Below are 23333 nucleotides of genomic sequence, written 5' to 3'. Positions count from 1 at the left end.
AGGCAGGTGCTTTCCACAGCAGGAATCCAGCCACCTGAGTAACAGGAAGAGTTGAATTTTTAATCAAGCTAGAATGCCCAAGTGTAAACACAGCGCTGAGCCTGAGATGTGCAGCCCTTTCATCTGTCACTTCCTGGGAACAACAGAAAAACAACTGCAAGTGTGTTAGCGTTGTGCAAAGAGAAGGGACAGGAATTTATGTCAGAGAGAGAATCTAGAGAGAAGGCAGACTAGATCACTGCAAACAAATCACCCCACCGGGCTCCTCAGCTCTGCTCCTCAGACCACAGGTGAGGTCTGGCTGTGCCCACGGCTGACAAATCCCTGCTTACAGGGACAGGCTGAAGTGGCGACTTCCAAAATCAATCCTTGGTCTGACTGGGTGTGAAGGGAAGAGTATTCAAAGGCTGCTGAAACCCTGATTGTTCCCTGTTAGACAATCCTGCCAGCAGCTGCATAACCTCATGAGATGATAACTTGGTCCCTTTTAGAGAGTTCTAGCTTGAGCCCTTCACTGCCCATGTTTCTTGGTGTTGCAACAAATGGCGACTGGGTCTAGAAGCTTCCTTATGTAAAGAAAAGGGAAGAGCTTCCCTTGTTCCAGGATGATTGGCTCAGGATGGGTCCCAAACCACAAGCACTTCAGTCATCGAGTGAGTCAGTATCCTCTGAGGATGCCATTAATAACAGGAAAGACAAAACACACAACCCTAATTTAGCACACATTTTGTTCTTGACAACACTCAGCTTCATCTTTTGATGTTTACTTTTTTATGTTAGCTTTTTCCTGAGAAAGGATTCACCTATTTTTCTGAAGATAAGAGGAAACCTTCTCCCACTACTGCTAGACTAAAGTTGATTCACTAAATATGAACCTACAAAGCTGAGCTACTTGTCCCTTTCAGCTGGTAAACTTTATTTAGGTCAGTCAGCAGCAAAGGCTGCTCTGAATTCAGCCAGGCATTTTTATTTTTAGTCAGGATAAAATATCCTTAGATTTGTTGTCACCAAGAAATTTAGTCTAGAAAACTGTTGAACCCAAAGATCTTAAAGGTCTTTGCCAACCTAAATGATTCTATGATTCTATGAAAAGACTTTAGAAATTGCCTCTGTCAGCCAAGGCAGAGCCGTGCTGCCAGGTTACTGTTCAGTAGAGGAACAGTGGCTGCAGTGCTTTACCTATGCACAGAGCAAGGGCTTGATTTCCTACAGTTTTTACTCTGATAACTGTGACTAGGAGGAATACCACTATTCTGCTCATCCTCCAGATGTCAGCTGGCCATTCTGTCAGATTTCAGTTCAGATGATTTCCCTCCATCTAACTTGATTCTGCTGGGATTTTCACACAAGTACGCTGGTCTTTTCTTCCTCTCTGAAAAAGTTTCCACTTGCTTATGAAGTTTTTAAACTTGGAGGAGAATTTGTGCTAGATGCAGAAGAAGGGATTAGCTGTGTTGCAGGGTTTCTAGAAGGCTTTGGAATGCTTTTGAGTAAAAATCTCTTGCAAAGATTCAGTAGTTTTCTAACGGAAAAAATTACTGAAATAATAACTGAAGGGCAAAACCCACATATACCACACTCTTGTATTCAAACTTCTGCCCGCAAAGACAAAAAAAAATCTTTCCAGTTGTGGAATTCTGAAGTAGTTGGGGAAAGAAAAGAGAAAATAGTGGTCACTAGTCACTATGTTCCACTGTATCTGGAATTCTACCTATTTGCAGCAGCTGGACGGAAAAGCCATGAGGTTCTGGTAGTGCACTTGCTTGGATGCATCCCCACAGGTGTTAACTGTTTCAAGAAAGAGTTTGCAAAGATCCCAATGGAAGTTATTTCCCAGTTTCCCTTTGAAAGCCCATTAGAATTAGGGGGCTTGCTACTGTCACATTGTTGAAAAATACCTGTTTTGTTGCCGTGTTTGTTACTCAAATGTTAACAACTGTGTTTATGGAATTGTTCTCTACTTTATTTTCTGTTTACAGTTTGCTGCTGCATCCTGTGCAAATCCTGTAATTCATTGAATAAAAAAAGAATGAGTATTGGTACAATTTTATGGGTGTTGGGGGAATGGTATACGGTAGAGCAGTTGGGATAAGAATCAAGGGAAATAGACGATATGGTCTCATATATCCTTTAACGACCCTGGAACTAAACATCACTACCATGTCTTTCCAGTCTACTAATTGTCATATGTTGCAAGTAAACACAAACACCAAATACTGCTACAGGCAGACTGCATGCCAAGAATGTAGCTAGCACTGGGCTTGCTAACTTCCCCAGCTTCCTCTACCATCTCAAGCTCAAGTGCTTAGTATCTGTGTACACAAAACAAAGGTTTTCCTCTTTCTAAATAGGGGTATAAACTACCTCAGCAGCCTTTGATTCTATTCTGGGACAAGAAGCTGATGTAAGCCAGGAACTTTGCTTTTGTTAGTCCCAAAGAAATTGCATGTTTATTCACTTGAATGCATTCAGTAAATAAGCAAACCCATAAAGTTGTAGTTCAACCAAGACCTAAACACATCCTAAAATTACGCATGAATAAGATATTAAAGCAAAACAAGTGTATTTGGCCAAAAATCTAAGCTACCAAAATTGAATATATCACATCAATGTGATACCAGGGAAGGTTTTAAGAGGATTTCAGGCAAGATTTGTTAAGTTGTAAATGTGATTATGAAAGGATGCAATGACCTGATTTCATTTTTGCATTATTAAATGCATTTTTTAATACACTTCTCTATAACTCCTCTATAATGTGTAAGTTTGCAGCATTCTGAGTGTCTCGCTAAGACTGTGCAGTTGTCATTTAAGCCCTCACAGAGTTTGTGGGAAATTTTGTCTGCTTTGAAATTGATATTTTGCTCTCTCTCCTGTGCTGTGATGGGATTTCTTGATTTCAGATGCAGGAAGGATCTAGGGGCAAGGAGGAAGTGTATTTCTTTACCATGGCAGATGCATGGAAAGAAACTTCTAACAGAAGAGCACTGATGGATCGTATTAATTATACCACAGGCCAATAAAGTCTAAGTATCTGAAAGGCATAAACTTTCCCAGAAGCACAAGGTACCGTGAAGGCTGTTCCTCCTGGCTCTTTGAAGCTGTGATCTGGTACGAGGAATAAATGCTAGCAGCAATGCAGAGCACCCCTGTTCAGAGAATTAGTCACAATCAAAACTTTTTTCGCTCAAGGCTCTTTTAAGAAACCAAAACAAAACCAGAACTCAAACGGAAAGAAAAAGTTTGGATCAGTTCCCCCACCCCATTTGCTGCACTGACCCATGGAGACATAGCAGCCACGCTACACAAGCAATAGTTCAGGGAAATAGGAGCGTATCCGCGGAGTGAAACCTCATGCTGGGAACCCATTGTCCCTCCTAAGCGCATTGCAGGAGGCTGTATTTCAGACTAGCTCTAATCTGACCCAATGTCCTGAACACCCTTTAGCTGGTAAAGAGCATTTCTGGAGCATATATTTTAGCTTAATTTCCTACGCATGCAGTTTGCGTGCTCTGGGACTGCTCCCCAATGCAAACCGAAGCATGAGAAATGGGAGAGACCTGGAAACTCACTTCTAAGGTGCCAAGCTGCAGTGCTAAGGCAGGCTTACCCTTTGCACATATTACAGCTGAGGGAGCGATAAATGGTGGGGATAGAGCGTGGACGTTGTTTAAACTGGCCTGACACCACAAGTGAGAAGGCAGCCTTTGATTTATATTTGCTGACTGAACAGCTGCAGTGGCTTAAGATATGACCGGCCCTCGCTGGGGTTTGCTGCCCTTTTACTGAAGATTTTTCCTTCCATAGCACTGCCAGTGGCAAGGAAAGCGTGGGTGTTACTTGTTTGCCTCAGTAGAAACAAGGCTGACCTAGTTTAAATTGCTAGGGGAGGTGTTTTGAACTAACGTGGTTTACGTGGCATTGAGGCAGCAAAAGGTGCCCTCGCAGGTTGCCCCACTGGGCTCTGCCCTGGGGGTGGTAACCTTCAGAGAGGGGGGGCAATGTTTTGCACAGGTCTGACTACCCGATAAATGAACACGTGCATAAACTGTGACTGCAGGGTTTGCAACTACAAATTGCCTTTAAACACGTCTTTAAACAGGCTTCCTGGGTGAAGACAAGGAAAATGTATTCACAACCTGATTCAGAAGAAGACAAGAAAAGCTTTCATTTCTTTTTATGCTTTTTCTTATGCTTCCCCACTGTCTTTATCCCTTAACTGGTTCTAAGCTTTTTGATAGCTCTGGTTTTCTTCCAGCAGATGTCTTCATGTGGTAAACCAACGCACTTATACAATACAGCTTTCTCTGTTGGTACCTTTTCTAAAAACTGCATTCCAAGCTGATAAACAGAATTAAAATGAATAGGTTGCCAGTAAGATTGTAAGAGAAGAAGAGATGGATTAAGAGATGCTGGTGAGGAAGAAATGCAGCAGTGATCTTAAATGAGATGAAGGGTCAATGAGGCTGAGACAGCCAAGGGCAGCAGAAGCTGCACGAAGGGAATAGCCTGCCCTCGGGAGCAGTGATGCCACCTGAAGGGCCGAGAAGGAAGCAGGTCGCTTCATGATATGAGGAACTGCGTGAAGAGGTGGCCTAAGGATGATACGCAAGGGAGAGCAAGGCTCTGCAAAGGCGATGCCTGGGGGTTGAGTAGGATTCAGGAAATAGGCAAAAATATGGGGAGTTGGGAAGCTGTCCATCTTCATATGCATGCTGCCAGCTGTTAAAGCAAGAGGTGGCTCTATGTCATTGGGAAAAAAAGGTTGGAGTCCATGAAATTGTATTTTGAAATCTTGTAATAGACACCACTTTTTTATGTGGAAAATAAAACTCAGAATTCCCCAGGTAGAGGTTCTGGTTAGAAACTGGGTAGAGCAACACATACTTAATGCCCTTCACGAGACCCCAGGCTGACAGGGCTAAATGCACTGTAATATGGAAATCCAGCTCCATGATAACAGTTTTGGATTTGTACATCCCAAACAAAGAATGGCCCTGCTGTTTTGGATATGTGGTCAGCCCAGCAGCACAGAAGGAATCACATCCATGGTGTCTGTGATTGTTGTGTGGGACTTCTACAGCTGTCATTTTTTTCTCATCCAGGACTCCATAAAGGTATTTGGACTGACACTACAATCAGGGGAATTAGGGTGTAAAGAAGTCAAAGTGATGGAAGAAGCTGTTGACATCCAGAAGAGAGAGGGAGGCTGGAGAAGCCAAGAAAACGTCTCCCAGCTTTTTTATTTCATTCCTATTGGGAGTTTGTTTACATATAAAGAAAATGTTGAAATGACTTTATGTTACAGTAGCTATAAATGAAGCTGTTTGTTACAAAAATCTGCCAGCTCTTCACTTTTTATTTATTTATTACTCCTAGAGGTTAATAACTAAAGTTCATATGTGAGTATGAATAATTAATTTGATCCATTGCTTGTCATGCTGAAGGGCTAGGCTCATCCTGGCCAGACATAGTTCAGCATAACAGGACCTAAAGCTAAAGTAGCTCGCATCTCGTGGAGTTCACAACTGTTAGTCAGACGCTTAGCCCCCGGTACAGTACACAGGGAGAGCTGGCTTACTACAAGCAGGATTCAGAAAAAGAAGGCTGTTCAGCCCCATTGTTGGGTATTCACTTGAAGAGAATCCATTAATTATTTTGAAAGCTAGGACGAGGACCTGGCACTGGCTTTGAAACCCAAGCACGTGCTTGTGAAGGAGTTACGATGGACAAGAATGTGAGGAATCTGGGTTTTTTGCTCTACACAGATAGTGACAATTGTCGCTGGAGCAATCTTTTCTTTCATTGTACCTTCAGAAGTTGTGTGGCAGCAAACTGTGCTCTGTGCTAGCAGTCTGCTTGTACACTGTCACCCACTACAGAGATACTTGCTTCTCCAATAAAGCCTTGCGCTTGAACTCTGAGATTTTGTTGACACTTTTGGTAGATGAGAATGGGAGGAAAAGTTACGTTGAAAAAAACAACACCTAGAATTTGACCAAGTGTGCTCGTGGTACTGAATGAGTTAATGGTTTGTTGAGATGCAATCATGTCTACGAACTTTGTAATAAATTCAGGTGCTATAAATCTTTAAAAAAAGGTCCTACAGTTTTGGTCTGTGGAAATTCCCGGTGAATAAACATGGCTCAGATGAAACATATGATTTATAGATAACTAGGCTTCCGTCAGTAAGTTGGTTTTGCATCCAGAGCAGAAGTGGAGAGAGCTGCATGCTACGGGAGATTTCCAGTCATCGACAGAGACAGGAGTGGTTGAAATCTGTTTTAAAAGTCCAGGGTCTTATGAAAGTTGCTAAGACTACTTTGGAGTGGAGGAAGGAAGAGATGTCTGTCTTTTGTCGGACATTTTGGTCAAATACGGACTTTTTAGCAACTACTGGTAGAGGGAAGAAAGGTCAGAAAAGCTGGGTGAAGATGTGACCTGACCCATGTAATGCAGTGAATTTAAGTGAGGAATATTCAAAGGGTCTAACAGACCGGCTGAGCATAAAGCCAATCTGGAAAATGGTGAAGCTTTACTGCACGGAGCAAGAGAGAGGCTGGGGGAAAGGGCCGGCTGGCCAGCCACCTCACTGCTGACCACCCACACAAGGTGGGAAGACCTTTATGGGAAGCAAGGAGGTGTCTCATCGGGGAGGTGGAGCTGAGCCTGCAGTCATTCCTGGTCCTTACCCGGGCTGAAAACTGAGCCGGCATGCATGTGAGCAGCTTCAAAAGGAAGTAATTTACCTTAGGCACACAATCAGTGAAGGAATTTCTACCGATTAAAAGAAAATTGGAGCTGTGCGGAACTGGCCAAGTCCCCAGATGTTCACAGATGTATGGAGCTTTGTGCAGCATATCTGTGGGGTTTTCCAAATTTCAAAACAATTGCATAAAATGAGTAAGAAAACAGTTTGGGGTCATTTTCAGAGAGGGAAAAGGAAATGCTGTGTTTCAAAACCCCTTTCGTATGAAACACAGATGCTAGCCCTTACAAACTGTGAGCGGGAATGACACAAGAAGACAAAGGAGGGGAAAAGGAAAAAGTTTGTTGGAGTGACTGTACAAGCTGCTCTTCCCTTCCCCTCCGCTCCCCACATCCCTCTTCCAAGTCCCCTCCTGCTCGTGCTTCTTTGCAGTTGTTCTAAATCCTAAGAAAAGTCTTAAGAGTTTTACAGTCTTTTGCAATACATCCACGCCACAAGAGAATACTCGTTCTTTCTGTGATATATTTTTAGGCTGCATAAATCTGGTCCTATTCTGTTGGTAATGGTTTCTTGCAATTTACTGAAATACTCATTTAAAACAACACAAGCTGCTTTTATTGGATGACAGATTCAAAGTTTTAATGAATTCCTATGTTGTTATGCTTCATAGACCTGAGTACGTGCAATGCAGTAGCCAGACATGTGCGTTACATTCCAATAGCATAGTGTCAAAAAAAGTACTCAATCAGAAGTCAAAATAACTTAATAAATACCCCTGATCTGACTCAGGCCTCCCCAGATTAGGGCTTGTCTGAGTGGGGAAGCTTTCTGGCACAGTGGTTGTGGAAAAAAAACGTTCCCCTGGAGTAACTTTGGAAGCGCGGTAGTTTGAAATACAGTTATGGAGCTTCCACATCAGGATTTATACCATATCATCTACAGTGGAATAACCCTTCAGGCTAACATCACTGCGAGTTGGTACTGTGTAGACAGGCGAATTCAGGTGAAATCCTGGGCAAACCTTGAGTTTCGAAGGAAAATATGACGGTATGAACCATACACCTGGGTGTAGAGACTTGGGGGGGGGGGGGCTGGCAAGAGAAGTGACCCCCCAGGCAGTCCCCAGGAGGCTGCAGGGTAGATATCTTACGGGATGTCTCCCGACTGGACTTCGCAAGCTGCAACAGGGGTGCTGCCCGGGGGACGCTATGCTGAGCTACAGACAAGGTGGGAAGCGTTTCTGCTTTTGCTGCCGGGAGCCGTTGTGGCTGGCCATGGCACAGCAAGCTGGGGGAGCTGCTGATCTACAGAAGCTGGCCATGTCCAAGGCAGTTGCCGCCTTCCTGAAGGCTTGTTTCTGTCTGACAGGGCGGGCAGCCACAGCCCCCACGCAGGCTCTGACAGGTAGCCATTCGACAGAAAGTCCCTCTTGTGCTGTTTTGTCCCAGCTTTGACCTTGATGGCACAGCAGGTTGCCTGGATGTCACCGTGTAAACCTTCAGGACCAGCAGAACCCCGCTTTGGACACTATGTATCTCAAAGCCAAACCTATTTTACCTGCTCTCCTCTTTATTCAGTTTTGGTGGTTTTTTTTTTTTTTTTTTTGAACACAAAGATGAAAGAAGAATGTTTTTCCTTGTATAGTGTAGGTATACTTGCTTTTTTAGCCATGCTTGTTGTGCTCTACACGTTAGCTCCTGCGACACCTGAAAAAATGAGAGTTTCACACTCGTGATTATTTCTGATATCAAGGGCTGGTCTCCCATATCACTACTCATGTGCTAAAGCTCCCAAAACAATTTTAGGATTCTGCCTGAGAACACAAGACTGAATACTACATTCACTTTCCTTATGGCTGTAACTTATTTTTTACTACAGTTCTTCCTGTAATATGAATGAAATAGGCCCGCTTTAATATACCTGCAAGATTTGATTCTCGTTACTGTGTTTCTTCTGCTGTTACTTACCATAGGGCGAGAGTGTAAAATGATGAACAAGAACTGTTTCCAAAAAAATGAATACTTTGTATATCTGCTTTGTGGAAATGTAAAGGACTGAAAAAGCTATAGAGTCAGCGGCTGGACGAAGAGCAGTGCATCCCTAGGAGGTGGCCCGAAGGATGTTTTCATCGGCACTGTTCTCTTAATGCGAAGTAATGGCTGTTGCAGCGCGTATTTAGCAAAGGAATATAGGTGCGGCTGACAAGAGCCCGTACACAAACCTGCCACAAAGTTAAATAAGAGCTTGTTGTGCGCAACGGAAGCCTGCAGGTATATGTTCTTTGAAGGTCATGTAACTTCGTCGGTGACTTTTGCCGGATGGCGGTGTGTTGCGCGGCTTTGCGCGGCCGCACAGGGGAGCGGCGCACGCCCTCGGACCGGCGCCCGGCCTCCCCCTTCTCCCCAGCGCCCGCGCTGCTCCGACCCCCAGCTCGGGGGCGGCTTTCCCTGCCCCCGCCGCCCCGGCGCAGGGCCCGGACGGGGCGGACGGGGCGGAGGGGCCGGGGCGCCCGGGGGTCGCTGCCGCGCTCCGGGCGGGGCGGGGCGGGGCGGGGGCGCGGCTGAGCGCGGCGCCGGGAGCGGCTCCGCCCCTGCCCCTGCCCCTGCCCCGCCGGGACGGGACGGGGCGGCCCCGGGCAGGAGCGGGCGGCGGCGGGAGCCTTCTTCCTCCTCCTCCTCCTCCTCCGCCTCCTCCTTACCCCCTCCCCCGGCTCCCAGCGGCGGCTATGCGCTGCCGGGACCGCCCGGGCGAGCGGCGCTGAGGGGGCGGGCGGACAAAGGCTGCGGGCTGGTGCCGGCGCTGGGGCGCGATGGAGCGGCGCGGCGGCTGAGGCGGCTCGGTGGGGCCGGGCCGGGCCGGGCGGCAGCGGCAGAGGCACGGGCACATGGTGCGCGGCTGGAGCCCGGCGCTGCGCACCCGCGGGCGGGCCCAGGGGCCACCATGGACAACTTCTTGGCGGAGGTGAGCGCGGGCCGGCGGGACCTTCCTCCCCCCCTTCCTCCTCCGCCAGCCTGGGGTGGCTTTGTGGGGCAGGCGCCGGCAGCAGGCGGCTCCCGAAAAGTGTCCGGGGGGTGTGTGCGTGTCCGAGCGCCTCGGCTTGCCGGGGGTTTGCAGGAGCAGCCCCTCGGGGGTCGGGGCTTCGTGAACGGCGCCCCCCCTAAATTATTCAGCGTTTTGGGCTGTGCGCGGGGGCGGAACCGGCGGCCGGCGAGCGGGAGCGGAGGGCTGCCGCCGGCTTTCCCCCGGGGAGGCGCTGGGCGCTAGCGGGGGCGCGCTGGAGCGGGCAGGGGCTGGAGGCGCCGGTGCCGCGGCTTTGCCCGCCCCGGCCCCCGCCGGGTGCAGCTCCCGGGGGTGCCGGCGGCCGGCAGCCCCGCGGGAAGGAGGCTGCCCTGGGCTCCGGCGGGGCTGGTGCCGGTCCCTGCGCTGCCTCCTGTCTCTGCAACTGGGTCTCGGGGGGAGCGGGGAGCTCCCTCCGCAGGGGTTCCCTGCGTGAGACCCAAACCCGGGGAGCTCGCTTCTTCCACCTCGCGTGGGCGTCTGAGGCTTCAAACGATGGAGGTTTCAGAAGCAGGGCTGTTGTTAAGCAGCCTTTTTTTTAAGGTCTGTTTATTAAGTGCATGCTATTAAGTATAGACAAAAATCTTGCGATACAAAATGCAAAGTAATGAGGCTTAAGTCTTGAAGGTGGTTTGAGCCTTACCGCTATCTTGTGGATCTTGACAACTTCATCATGTTGGGTGAGGAAACCAAAGCAAAGACGCTTTGCTACTTACGCGGAGTATATGCTAAAAATCAAAACTTGGGTCCTCTCCTGCGCTGTCTAAGTTAGCTGAACATTATACAACAATATTTTACCAAATCGGTTCGGCCCACCTAGTGTCGACACAGCCTTAGGAACATAAGGTGTCCGGTATTAATGCAGCGACTTCTCTGCGTGTGTTGTGCTTGTAGATCGCTGGCAAAGCTTGCATCTGGGTTGCGACTTCTGGTGACTGACTGCACGAGTGCTTTAATCACGCTGAAGCAGTTGCCCTGTCAGGGTTGTAAATACAGGCCAGACATCTGTTTTATAGGACTGTGATTAAGCTGCAAAACCGTCCTTTGCCCTCATGAAATAACTTTCCTTGTGTTCTTGGTGCTGCTTTTGATGCTTCCACAAGAAAAATAGGTGATCTGTTTGCCGGAGTAATAATTAGTCAAATAAAAGAAGGTCATACACCTTACTGCTTGTTAGCTTTTCATTTGTCAGACAACAAAAGTTCTGTCAAGTGCAATAAGAAGGAAGAAACACAGGATTAACTTTCAAAAAGTCTGAGTTAAGTAGTAATATTGGTTTTCTTTTTTTTTTTTTTTTTTCCCTCCCCTCTCTTGTAGAGGATGTAGCCTTTGCCTTTCAAAAGCTTGCAAGCCATGAGCAATATGGTAGTACTAGCCTAGCCTTGCAAAATTAATCCAAAGAGTCATTCGCTCTGACACAAAGTATTGTAGCGTGCCCTACATAAAGGTGAAGAAGAGAGTTAATGGTTTTGACTCCCCTATTAACCAAAATTACTTGCCCCAGGGAAAAACCAAGTAAATTTTGCCAGCCTGTGTTAGTATTTCAGCATGTATTTATGTTGATTTGTGGTTGCTGCATGCAGACTTTGATCTTTCTTAAGAACTCTTATTCCCTTTCAACATCTTGATATTACTTTAAAAGATCAGTAAGTACAGCACCTTGACTTTAATCTGCATCCAAAGTCCCACCCATAAGTATAAACATTTTCCTTTCCTCACACCGGAGCGTATGTAAATGGCATATAGGGAGCGTAAGGCACAATAGCAGAAATGCACTGGGCCTGACCTAGCTACCACAGAAAAACGTTTGTTGAAGGCACTGGATTGAGCCACTAGCTGGCTAATTTAATTTGTGTGAGGCAGACATCCTGCAGCTGCTCTTTATGAAAATATTTGCTGACTTATCTGAGAGAATTATTGTTCTCGTTAAAATAAGTTGTAGTATGTGGAAGGAAGAGGAAGCTGGATGAAAGGCACAGGTAAAAAGCCTGGTCTGCTCTGCTCTCGTTTGTCAGCGATGTAAGTCCGCTGATATAATTATGTTTTGGGAGAAAAGCTGGTAGGGAAGAAGGTTATATACTGGCACTTCACAGGGGTCGTTCCTCAGCATTACCAAGAAGCCCCTGTTCACTGCGCTGGAGGCAGAGGTGTCTTCAATCTGGCTGTTGCAGAAAAATATTGTACAACTAAAAGGTTTATAGGAGAGAAAAAAAAAAAAAAAAAAAAAAAAAAGACCAAACCTGAATTACTATTTATCCCATACCTTTCCATAGCTCGATGCTGATTGTAACCTGCTCTCAGTATAGGACAATGCTCACTGGAACAAAATGAGGCAACTGGGGAAGATACTCCTGGAGTGCAGGAACGCACGCGTTGCAGAGTCCTGTTGGGACTTGCCATGTTAAATGTGATGTGGGATAACGCCAAGCTCCCGCTGATCAGCTGACACTGCTGTCATCCGAGACTTAGCAGCTTTTTGACTTCTCCATCTTGCTGCCCAGTTTCCTTCCTTTACTATTTCTTAGTATTCTTAGCTTTTATTCTTCTAGGACAACAAGTGGTTGTACCTGTCTCCAGAGGAGCCTCGATTTCCATCTCTGTCCCAGTTTTCTAACTCGGCCAATTAAAAAAGAATTGCTCTGAGTAAAGAATTAGGCTAGAAGGGTCAGCCCTGGAACTTACTCCCCAAAATGCCTTTTTTTTTTTTTTTTTTTTTTTGAGATATTAAAGTGATTATAAAGTTGCATTCAAAATACAGAAGTGAAGTGTTTTCTGAGATTTTTTAAAACTATTTCAGGCTGTTGGTTGATCTGTGCTACCTTTTGGTGTTTGAAAGAAGGTCAGTGGTGGAATCGTAACTCTTTCAGTATATTTACATAGTCATATTTTCATATATAAAGTGTTAAAACCTGTAGAAATCCCAGAGATCCATACTCAGAATTAAAAGTATGGATGTGTGCAATAGAGCCATTTGGCTGTGTTGCTCAAAACAGCCTGAAAAAATCGTTCCCATATGTGTTACCAGCAGCTAGGGTGCTCGCAAGGGAGCAGTCTCTTTGTGGTAGCTGAGGTCAAACTTCTTTTTTTTTTTCCAGTGCGAATGCATCCCTGCTAAAAGGGAATGTATGCCATGAGGGAAGGAGAAGAGTCATCTCAAGATGAGAAGGAACACAAGGAAATTTGACACAAAAAAGGCAGGAGAGGGAAGCTCAAACTGCCTCTTTAGCTGAAGCTCCCAAGCAGTGCTTACCAGAGCAGCAGGGGAAGTGGGTGCAGAAGTCAAGTTCATTTTCCTCCTCTTACGCGGGGAGTCACTTTGCCCAATATATACGGTGTGTTGCGCCAAACCATGGTCGCTGTCCTTGTCACCGGAGAAGCTTGGCAGTTGCTGGCCCAGCTGAGGTCAGAGAGTGCTTGAGGCTGGGGGGGGACTTGTGGAGGTCATCTTGTCCAAACCTCGCTCTGAGCTAGTGCTCAGCTCCTGGGGAGCTTGTAGCACAGTGTGCATAGCTGTGGCTTCAGAGATTGGCTGCATTTAGTTGCTGCTAAGCTTAAAAGATAAAGGATTTTTTTTTTCCACCCTTAATTTCCACAATTGGAAGAGAAGGAGGAAGAACAACTCTGTCTCCTGCCTTCTGTCTAGCATGTCTGGGTAGATGATGTTGAAGGAGAGGTTATTAAAAGCATGATCATCATCATGGAGATCCTGCTGATGTTTTTCTCGCATTGCACAGAGGCTTACTGGGAGCTGCGGGGTAGCCTCCTCTGAGGCACAGCAGATACTCTGTGTCCATCGTGCTTTTATTTATAGTAGTACTGCTGGTACCTCGAGTTCAGGATGGTTTCCATAATTTCTGCTTTCCATAGTTGAACATATTTGCTTGTGTACCCTATTTTAAGGCAGGGCTCCCAGCATGTGTCCTGAAGGAGCAAGTGTTGAACCTCCCTCTGTGGGAAGGCTATGGGGCCAAAATTAATTCTGAGGCTTTGAGCTCAGCTTCAGGGGGCTGTCAGAGGTGGTATCTGCTGAGCCTGGAAGCTCTTATTTTGGATACGCAGCTTGCAGCAAACTTTTCCTTGGTGTTCCTGTGCTGTGGCATTTGGAAGAGCACTGCCTCCCAGTGCAGGGTCATTCATAGAGACCTTCAAGGGGTTCGGCATGCCCTGCAACCAGATGACCTTGGCACTGCCAAGTTTCTGCTCTTAAAGTGAAAATCTAGTGATGCTAATAAATTTTGGCTTCGATACTCACGGGTTCTGGCTGTGCTGCACAGCATAGCTTACGTGTTTATGACAATCTCAGACGTCTCCCGGTTTATGTTAAAAGTGATAGCACAAGTTATGGGTTACTGATAGCACAAGTATGGGTTTTTATGTTCCAGCTTATGATACTGATGTAGCTTACAGCAGCAAAGCTGCAGTTCAGACCAGTGGGGCAAAACCATCATCCCATAAGCAGTGGCATAAAGGTTACATTTCTGGAGGACTTCTGACTGTCCAAGTCACGCCAAGAAGGAACGGTGCCTCTTTTGGCTGTTGACATTGGCTGCGTTTTCCGAAGTTTCTGAGCTGTGACTACTTCTCGTATTTAGGTTTTTTAAAAGCTGATGGTTGTTTTGTCAACAGTTATTTTTAGGTTAATTAGAGAGCGTTATGTTTTGAGTGGAAAATGTTTCAAGGGGGACTCAGGATTACCTTACCGAGTCAGAAGGAAAAGAAAGTTTTTGTAGGTTTGTTTCTGTGAGTCGGGAAATCGTGTTCAGCTCATAGGTAGCACGTCGTCGTAACTGCCTACTACACATACTTCACATGTGCCTTTCATAACATAGATTTGCGCAACTGAAGCGTAGCCATCGTCACTGGGCTGGAGCCTAGCAGCCCTGCTGGCACCATGAATATTGTAAAATGACACAAGAATTCCCTTAAAGCTGCAAAACACATAACTATTGAAATTAGCAATAGAGGCTCTACATTGTGCAGGGCCTGCTCAAGGGTTTTTAGGTATGTTCAGTCAGACTCCATCTCCAGGAAAGCTGTGAAACCCCCACCGTTACAAAAGTCTTGGCTGCTTCTGAGTCTTGGCTTTTTTTTTTTTTTTTTTTTTTTTTTTTTTAACCTTCTGGTGACACCTCACTGAAATGGTTACATTTTTATTTTTTGCCTTTTCTCTAGTCCTGTATTTGTGTGTAAGCTATTTTGCTCTAACTAGACTTTCTTCTTCATACGTATTTTCATTTGGTGAGCCCTGTGTACAGGTGATGCTGAACGTTGTGAACCTCACTGGCTCTTTTTTGGTTTTGGAGCTGTTGCACAGCCTGCTGCCTGGTAAAAGGGAATTGTGTTTGAAAGCACGGCCAGTCCCAACTTATTTTTGAAGCCGAGTGGCACAGGCTTTTATCAGAAAAGCTCCACAATTTTTTCGATGATTCTGTGGAAGTGGGAGAGAGGGAAGGCAAAAGGAAGGGGAGCTTGAGCTTTCTGTGTTGTCTAGAGAGTTTAGTGGGCTGATCCCATGAGTAAACCAAGAAACCCTGCAGTCTTTCAGTGCTCCGGTTGCCCCAGTGTGCCACAAAAGATGGAAGGAGAAGTTTGGGACCCCCCTTCAATAATTACACAGCCGGTTGGCTTGGTTGTACCACATTGTGCTTGCTCTGTAGTGATTTTAGCTGAATCTTGGTCTTCAGCTTGGTAAGACCAATATAGTCTCCTGAATCTGTTTTTTGGCTTTAGAAGATAGCTCAAGGAGAATTGGTACGTCCTTGGCTCTGGGTGCATGGGTGTGTGTGTTTATATAGTGTCACTCTGCACAGAACAAATGCAGACCTAACCACTAGCAAGTGAATAGCATGCCTACTTTATTCTTTTTCCTTTTAATATGGTCAGTGAATATTGATGTAACTTCAATAAAAAAATTATAGCAAAAGAAATGTCTTTTTGCATCACTTGGGTGGATGAAGCCCCAGTGGCAGATGCTGCAGTCTCCTGCGAGGGGCGGGAGCAGCAGCTCCATCCCTTGCACGCCCGGCATGGTGACCGTGTGCCGGTCGCAGGCCAGCAGCACCATGCACGCTGCTCCCTGCGCTTCTGGAGGGAAGCATGTCCTCTGGGTAGTTTGATCTCACCAACCTTTTCGGCTGCAGGGCTGGTATTTTTCCTTAGTGAATCACAGTCCCCAGCTGTGGTCTGAAGGCAGGAACATAGTTTTGGGTGGAGCCCTGGTAGAAGGGCAGGAGGTAAAAAGTCACTGAATTAAGACTTTTGCTGAGGGGCAAAAAAAAAGAATTACCAGCCTTAAGTCTCTAATTGTGGCTACTTTACAAGTTTGGGGATGTGACCTCAGAACTTGCTAGACTGATTACAATTTCAGGCTTGTATGAGAGGGTCATGACTTAAGCATTCTCATTTCTCTTGATCTTCCTGTTATTTATCATTATGAGACATTTTAAACGGCTAGTGAGACATGAAGGAGGATGGCTAACTGTTGGGGCAACAGTTACAGGCAAATGACTGTTGTTCAGGTATTATTGGTACAAATTTTGCATGGTTTTTTTTTTTTTTAAACTTATTTAGGATTCTCTAAGATGTCCTATGTATGCCTGAAATTTGAGTATCATCCATTGGTCATATTTACTGTAACGCAACTTTGTTTTGGACAATTCCCTGATTAAGAAAGGTTAAGTGGATTATCCTTTTGGTTAGAAGTCCATTAAGTAACTCAAAAACTCAATTTTTTTAAAGATAGGGCTTCTCAAAGTTTGGATGCAGAATGGGAGTTGATATTAACTGTCCTCCAGATCTGCCTTGTGAAGTAAACTATATCCATGCTGAAGAAGAAATTAACTCTTTGTTACATGGAAAACATGAGCATTATATTGGAAAAGTATACTGGGAAAGGTTCATTAGGACAGAAGGAATGAGTACAGATTACTAGTATTTCTAAACGTACCTGTAAGAAGTAGGAGGATGTTGGGGGAGAACGTACTGTCCACTCCTAGACTCATTTCTGCAAAGTCAGTGATCAAGACTGCCATCTCAGGCAGGTCCAAATATTGGTTATGCTTGTTCTTGATGTCCTCAGCTGGACAGCCAGCATACAGCTGGGTCAGGGGGTGTCTGGCGGTGGCTCTACAAGGTGGTGGTGTTCCATGGACCCTGTGACTGGCTGGAGACTTTCCCACTGCAAACCAGTGACTGACTGGGGAAGGCCACTGTGGCCAAGTAACTGTTTTTCAGTCTAGCCTGTAAAAGCCTTTTTATTTGGCAGAAGATTTAGAGGGTTGGGTTTTTTTATTGAAATCTCAAACATGAATAATGTTGGAGGAACTTGATAATACGTGTTTTTCCTTGTTGAATACTTTACTAGGAACAGACGTGACTTTGGTTCAGATTTGAAACATGGCAGGAATTGGTATGTGTTTGGTTTTCGTGACCAAAGTTAACATCTCCATTTTGCGTAAACTCTTTCTTAGAGGGGTTTAACACAGTTTCTATATGAGATCTTGTAATTTTTCCTAGTGAGCAATTGTGCTTAGTTATTTTTCACTAAGAAGGAGCAGCCACAGTCAGTAACTGGAAAAAAGACAAAGAACATTGCAGCCCTTTTGAGGCTTTGAGGAAAACTTTACAGTTTACACTTTTGTATGGAAGAAAGTCTTCAAAAGGGAAAGGTACTGGTTGCTACTGGTTTTCTGAACTTGCAGTGAAAATTCAGATCCAATACATCCTAAGCTGGATTTCTTATGTGTCTCAGTGGCCCTGCCCCCAGTGGGTAAATATAAGCACACTGGAGCAGGGCCTAAATGTGGGAGTCAGTGTAATACCTTTTACTCCTTGGATTAATGGCATGCTGAAGGAAAACATCCTGGAGGACAGACTTTATCAGTCTCCTGTACCATCCAGTGACCTACCAGACTTCAGAGTTGAATAGGGTTCCCGTATTTGTATGTTAATACATTTTAGCAAATTCTTAAATTGCTTCAGTGGGGCATTTCGCCTGGTTCATGGTATCAGACTTTCTTTTCTTTGAAGGTATGTAATTTTCATCTTGTGGCAAGCCTCGCTAGAGATTTTTGAGTGAATATTAAGCAAAGGTGAATACTGAGGAAATCAATATTCTCTTTAACCCATCTCTTAGATGGGTTAAATCTTTCTGTGAAATTATTTGGGGGTTGGTTTTGTTTTGTTCCAAATGAGGGAAAGAGGAAGGAAGAGAGGGGAGCTCAGCAGCAGACTTCAGGAGCCAAGCTGTGCCTTCGCACGTGATCCGGGCTGATGGCACGCACAGGGTGAACGGCTGTCTTGGAGGACTCAGGAAATAAAAGGCTAAGTGCACTTTGATGTGTTAGTGTTGCTTCTTCCTATATATTCTTGGGAAACTATTCATAATCCTTTATTATAGGCCAGTGATACAAGAGTGTGTTAATAGGAGGCTGTCTTTGTTTTGTTTTGGAGAATGTCCTTGCGGGAGGTGCTATAAGGACACCTTAGCAGGCGAAAATGTTTGGTTGTTGCTTTTTCCTCTGGGGGCATAGCTACGTTCCCACCCAGAGCACGTTTACCCAAGGGCTTTTTCTCACGGCATGTCTGCCTCTGTACTGGAGTAGGCGTTAAAGGTACTGAGGGGTTTTTGGGTTGTTTTTTATGTTCTTAGCTACTTGACGTGGTTATGCCGGCAGAATGGCACCCTGCTGCCCAAGCCTGCCATCACAGTCTTAAAGTCAGGATTGAGTTTGGTGCCTGTAGCATAACCTTGGGTAGGGACCTGAGGCTAACGTGGTTGATGAGGGCTAGCTGCCATTAACTCCAGCTGGAATTACAAAGCTGAGTATTTCTGAAAGTCATCATCAAAGTTAACACCTCAACCCTTTTGGCCCTCTTTCTGCCTCTTACTCTTACAAACCTTCAAAAGGCTTTAGAAAACTCATTTAGATGAATTTTCCAGCATCTGGAGAAAACATTTGTGTAGTTCTTGAAAAGATGCTGGATTGTGAAGGTGGTGCGACTGGCAAAGTCTTGCATGGCTTTGACGCTGTGCACTGCATGCCTGTATTGTCCTTCTTCCCAACCTTGCGAACAGAAATGCAGGATTTCTCTGGAAAGATTCTCATCCTTCCCCTTTGTGTTCCACCAGACTAGCCCTGGTTTTGGGGACGGGAGATAAGAGTAGTTTATTCCTTGTTTTGAAAAAGTATTGATGTTTACAGCATTAACGGAAACGGATTATTTGGTCCTATTTTAGTTGCTGTTGTTTAGCGTGCCGTTAAAATGTTTACTCAGATGAAGTTAAATATATTTAAGAGAATGGGACTGTTTTTCTTATGAAGTTGTTTATCCTGAGGAAAAGTCAAATCCCTTTGTTTAATGTACCCGTCTAGTTTACAGAAGCAGTGGAGATCATTTCTTTTTGACCATTTTAGTGGGTCAAAACCCAACTGTGTGTCTTGGTTAGCGTATATTTTTATTTGCTTCAGAAAGGAGCCAGGTTGGCAGGATGCCGGAGTTCACATCGGGACAAGGAGTAGATGCTGATTCTGTAGGTCAGACTTCTTGCTTTGTTGGTTGTCGTCTTGGATCTCTTCCCCTTAGTAAATATAGACTGTGGTTTTGTGATTAGGGTTTATCTCCTCATTACAGCTTTCTGGCGATGGATAGGTTTGTTTGGTATGTGCAATCAGTTGGTATATTCCCTAGACAAAAATGAGAGCGTCATTTACAGCAGGGCTTTGGAGGGTGGTATTTCCTGCTGCTTTTCAGACCCTGTACCAGGAGGAGCATCCCATGAAGCCAGCTCTTTGTTGTTGAAACTCCAAGAGTTGAATTCTGCCGTGTGATACTTGATAAGCTATTTCAAGGAATAAACAAACGCAGAAAATCTGAGCTGGAAAATATAATTTGCACAGCAGCCCCTTTTTCCCCTTCCTGCAATTACGTTTCTAATATTTTGTGCACCAAATCAGAGTTTTAACAGATGGCAGATGGGATCTTGGCATAAAGTTGCACAGCGCTTGCAGCAAAAGGGTGATTTTCTGTTTTGTGTTAGTTTTGAGAGTCTCTGCTCCCAATTTCTGTGTTTCTGTTGCACCATTTCTGCTATCATTTTGCTTTGGTGATTCAGTACCTTAAATGACTACAGCCCTGGTGCAGTAATAAACTCCCTGGGGTTTTTGTATGGAAGCCTATGAATAAACATAATTGCAATATAATGAAATACTTGTGTTAAACTTTTACTGTATAGTTACACCTTTGTCAGTAGGATGCTTTCGTACCGTGCAGTTAAGGTGGAGATGCTATAGGTAGCTGGCGGAGGACCAAAGGTGGTATCCAAATCTGTGCATTTTCTTATGAGCGTCCAGTGGTCCTTTGTCAGTGGCTTGTTCTTAGCAGTCCTTACTGAGCACAAAGGGAAAACATTGAGCCGTGAGATCCTTTTCCTTCAGACAGCGATTCAGCATTTCCTGTGTTCCAGGTGCTTCTGGAGCCAGGCGAATACAGGCTGTAATCCTGAATTCTGATTTCTTGAACTTGCGTGCTGCTTACAGAAACACTCCTTTATATTGCTTGCAAATATTTGATTTGAAAAGTGCACAGTCACTTTATGCAGTCAGAGAGGACACAAAAGCTTTGCTGTTTTCCTGGGATTTTTGTTTTTTCTGCTGGAAGGTATCAGAGTTTTTGGTAAGCAGCATGAGCTGTGGCTGTCCCAGAGCACAGGGGTGTGCCTACCGCTCCGCATACAGACAGGAGTCGTCTCATTAGGAAAGAAGAGTGGGTGCATGTTAATCAGTGGCTAAATTGAAGGGGCAAGAAGGGCTCAAGGCAGCAAAGGTCTGGACACCTGCAGCAGCAGATGATGGGTCACACTGCTGCAGGGATCGCCCGAGGTGCTCCTGGGGAAGCAGAGGAGAGGAGCTGGCGTCAGGCTCTGCGCAGGAGCAGATGCTTTAGCAGGACGGCTTCTCAAAGGGGTCTCCTTGTTGGACGGGATAATGATGTCTGATAGCTACTGCCTCAAAATGCATAGATCAAGCTTTTTTTGGCTTTGCAATTCCTATCAAAGTCAGAGAATAATCTGCTGCTGCTGTCCTGAGGCCAGCTGCAGTTTTCCTAGCTGTAGGTTTTGAGTGTATTTTTTCTGGTTGGGTCTCTGGTATTATAAATGCCAACATTTTGGAAAGTCTTGGTCTTTAGAGTTGTCTTTTTAAATCTTTTTTTTGGCAGTATTGAGCAATGACGTGCTTCTGGATAGTTTCACATAGGCTAATTGGAGAAATGTGGGGTTATTCTCGAGAAAGCTGCAGTAATATATGTCTTAAAAAATAGGACTTTGGCATTTGTTAGTACTGCTCTGTTGGTGGCAATATTATTGCAGTAAAATTTGCCCTTTTTAGTTTTATTGACACTGAAATTCCTACTTTTTGTTGTCATGTGATCATCTTTTCCCCTGATTGTGTTCCAGCTGTTGTACCAGAGTAACTAGTAATCAGCACGTGGCTCTTTCTCTCCAGAAGAGCAGTCGTGGTGCTACTGCTTGCTCTTCAGGAAAGAGCTGGATTTTTATCAGATCTTTGTTAGAAGAGGGAGAAGTTTCAAGAGATCTCTGTCACATGGCGAGAGCGTTACCCGAGGCTGCCAGAGGCAGCCTGTGCCTGGGACCTTGGGAAGTTCGCTCTTTACATCTTCACCCATGGGAGGGTCTGAGACCACCTGGAAGCTAGGATGCTCCTTGTATGTGCTTTAAAAAAGAAAAGGCTATGTCAATAAGCTCAAAGCTATGGCTGTATAAATTGCTGCTTCTTTTGTGGGTGTGTATATTTATTTAGCTTGCTGATATTTTATTGTAGTCCAGCTGCAATGCTGTGTGCTGTTGCTTCCTTTCCCTATTACCAAGGAAGAGGAGAGGGGTGGGGGGAAAATAATACCTTGTACTCTTTGCTGGTGCAGATCTAACTATGGTATTTGTGCCTTCTTTTTATAGTAACCTGTTGTTCCTTGCTAATGCTGATGTTACCTAACATTCTTGTATATTGCACATGCTTTTCTTCCATTTCTTAAATTTAAGTAAATGATTTGGCGCAGCTGGGGGAATATCTGCCTAGGAGGAAACATGATGATGAGTCACTTCAGGATTATTTAAAAGCAAAAAAATTGCAATTGTATATTTGCTCTCTCTTTCTGATTTTGTAGTTGGAATTAACTGAAACAGTAAAAAAAAATTACCTTTTGTTTGTTTGTTTATTTTTCAATGACCTGGGAAGTTCCTTGACATCTCAAAAGCCATACTGAGCAAAACTAACAAAAACATCTGAACAGCTGAAACCTTAAATTCCCTGCTGGAAAGGTGGTTTGTTGAGGAGAAAAAATAAGTTCAGAAGTGGTAACCATTAGTGGCTATAAATAAAGAGTTACTCATTTAGGCTCTCGGATGGATAAAAGAGAGGTTGTTCCAGTTTTTCATCTTTATCGTGTGGTAAAAAGTAATGTATGCCATGCCCTGCCATTTTTTAGATAGCTTTAAAAATAGCTGCACTTGTGCTGTTTTCTGCTCAAAGAAAGGTCTTCAAGTATACTTGAATAAATGGCAAAAGCTGTTTGGCCCCAGTCTGAAATAAATACATGAATTTATGAATCATTTCACAACATAAGTTGTGTTCCCTGCAGGGCAGTGTCTCTATTCTGTCAGTACATTTACAGTTTTGATAAAACACTCAATTTTCTTCTAAGCCAATATCTGTAATCGTGTGAGCAACACGGAAGCAGTGTAGGGGAGTAGCTAATGTGTACCCAGTGCGTCAGTAGGTCTTGTCTTTTGGAAAATAAAACCTGGTTTGCAACCTTGCGAAGGAGCAGGCTGATTTTCTTCCTTGGGTACACCCTCTGTGGCAGTGAGGAGGATGCCACAGACCAGCCTGACATAGCGATGCGCTGAGACCCCCCCTGGGGACCATGGAAGAGCCCTGAGGACCCTGGGCCTCTGTGGAGTTTGGGAGCAGCTTCAGAGGAGAGGCAGGTTTTCCTAGTCTCCAGGTGTTGGGCTTAACCTTGTCCAGAGGGGCACCTTGTGCAGTCTGTGTCCTTGGGTTTCTTGTACTGCATATGGTGCTGATCCCACAAATTACATTTTCAGTTTAAAGTCCTTAAAGCAGTGGCTACCTTTTACACTTAGCTGTGTGTTTCAGCCTAATTAAGTGAGGAACCTGGGGACTCGCATGAATAATTAAATAATAATTAATCTCTCTTTGACTTCCCTGGTGCAGAACTGGGATGTTCATCTTCAGACCTAGATTTCTTCTACCTTGGCGTTGACTGACCAAGCATTGACACTTGTCGTGTCCTCTTTCCCCTTTAATGCCATGTGCATTTGTGAACATGTTGCACTTCTCAGGCTCCTTTGGAAAATAATGATAAAGATGCGATGCTCTTGGGCTTACCCTGAGTCAGAGGAAGTTTGCTTTTGAGTGTCCTACTTGTTGTGGCTCCATACAGTGCATTTAGCACAGCAGCTCTCTGGCAGCAGAGAGGGCGGTTACAAAGGTCTCTTCAGGGCCATGGGTAGCAGAGGTGAGCAGACCGC

At 45.0% G+C, this 23333-nt stretch overlaps 1 protein-coding gene across 1 annotated transcript in view; it reads left to right on the top strand.

The window, feature by feature from the left end:
• The first annotated feature begins 9564 nt into the window (after positions 1 to 9564).
• MYO10 (myosin X) overlaps positions 9565 to 23333 on the top strand; it is a 172963-nt gene continuing 159194 nt past the window's right edge. The window contains exon 1 of the mRNA XM_082323081.1: positions 9565 to 9667. Coding sequence (XP_082179207.1) covers positions 9647 to 9667 — 21 coding nt within the window. The 5' untranslated portion in view covers positions 9565 to 9646. The remainder of the gene's footprint in view (positions 9668 to 23333) is intronic.

Source organism: Platalea leucorodia (assembly GCF_965183815.1).
Source record: "Platalea leucorodia genome assembly, chromosome: 1".
Taxonomy (NCBI): Eukaryota; Metazoa; Chordata; class Aves; order Pelecaniformes; family Threskiornithidae; genus Platalea; species Platalea leucorodia.
The sequence above is the reverse complement of the archived record's forward strand: the minus strand, read 5'-3'. Positions and strand labels throughout refer to the sequence as shown.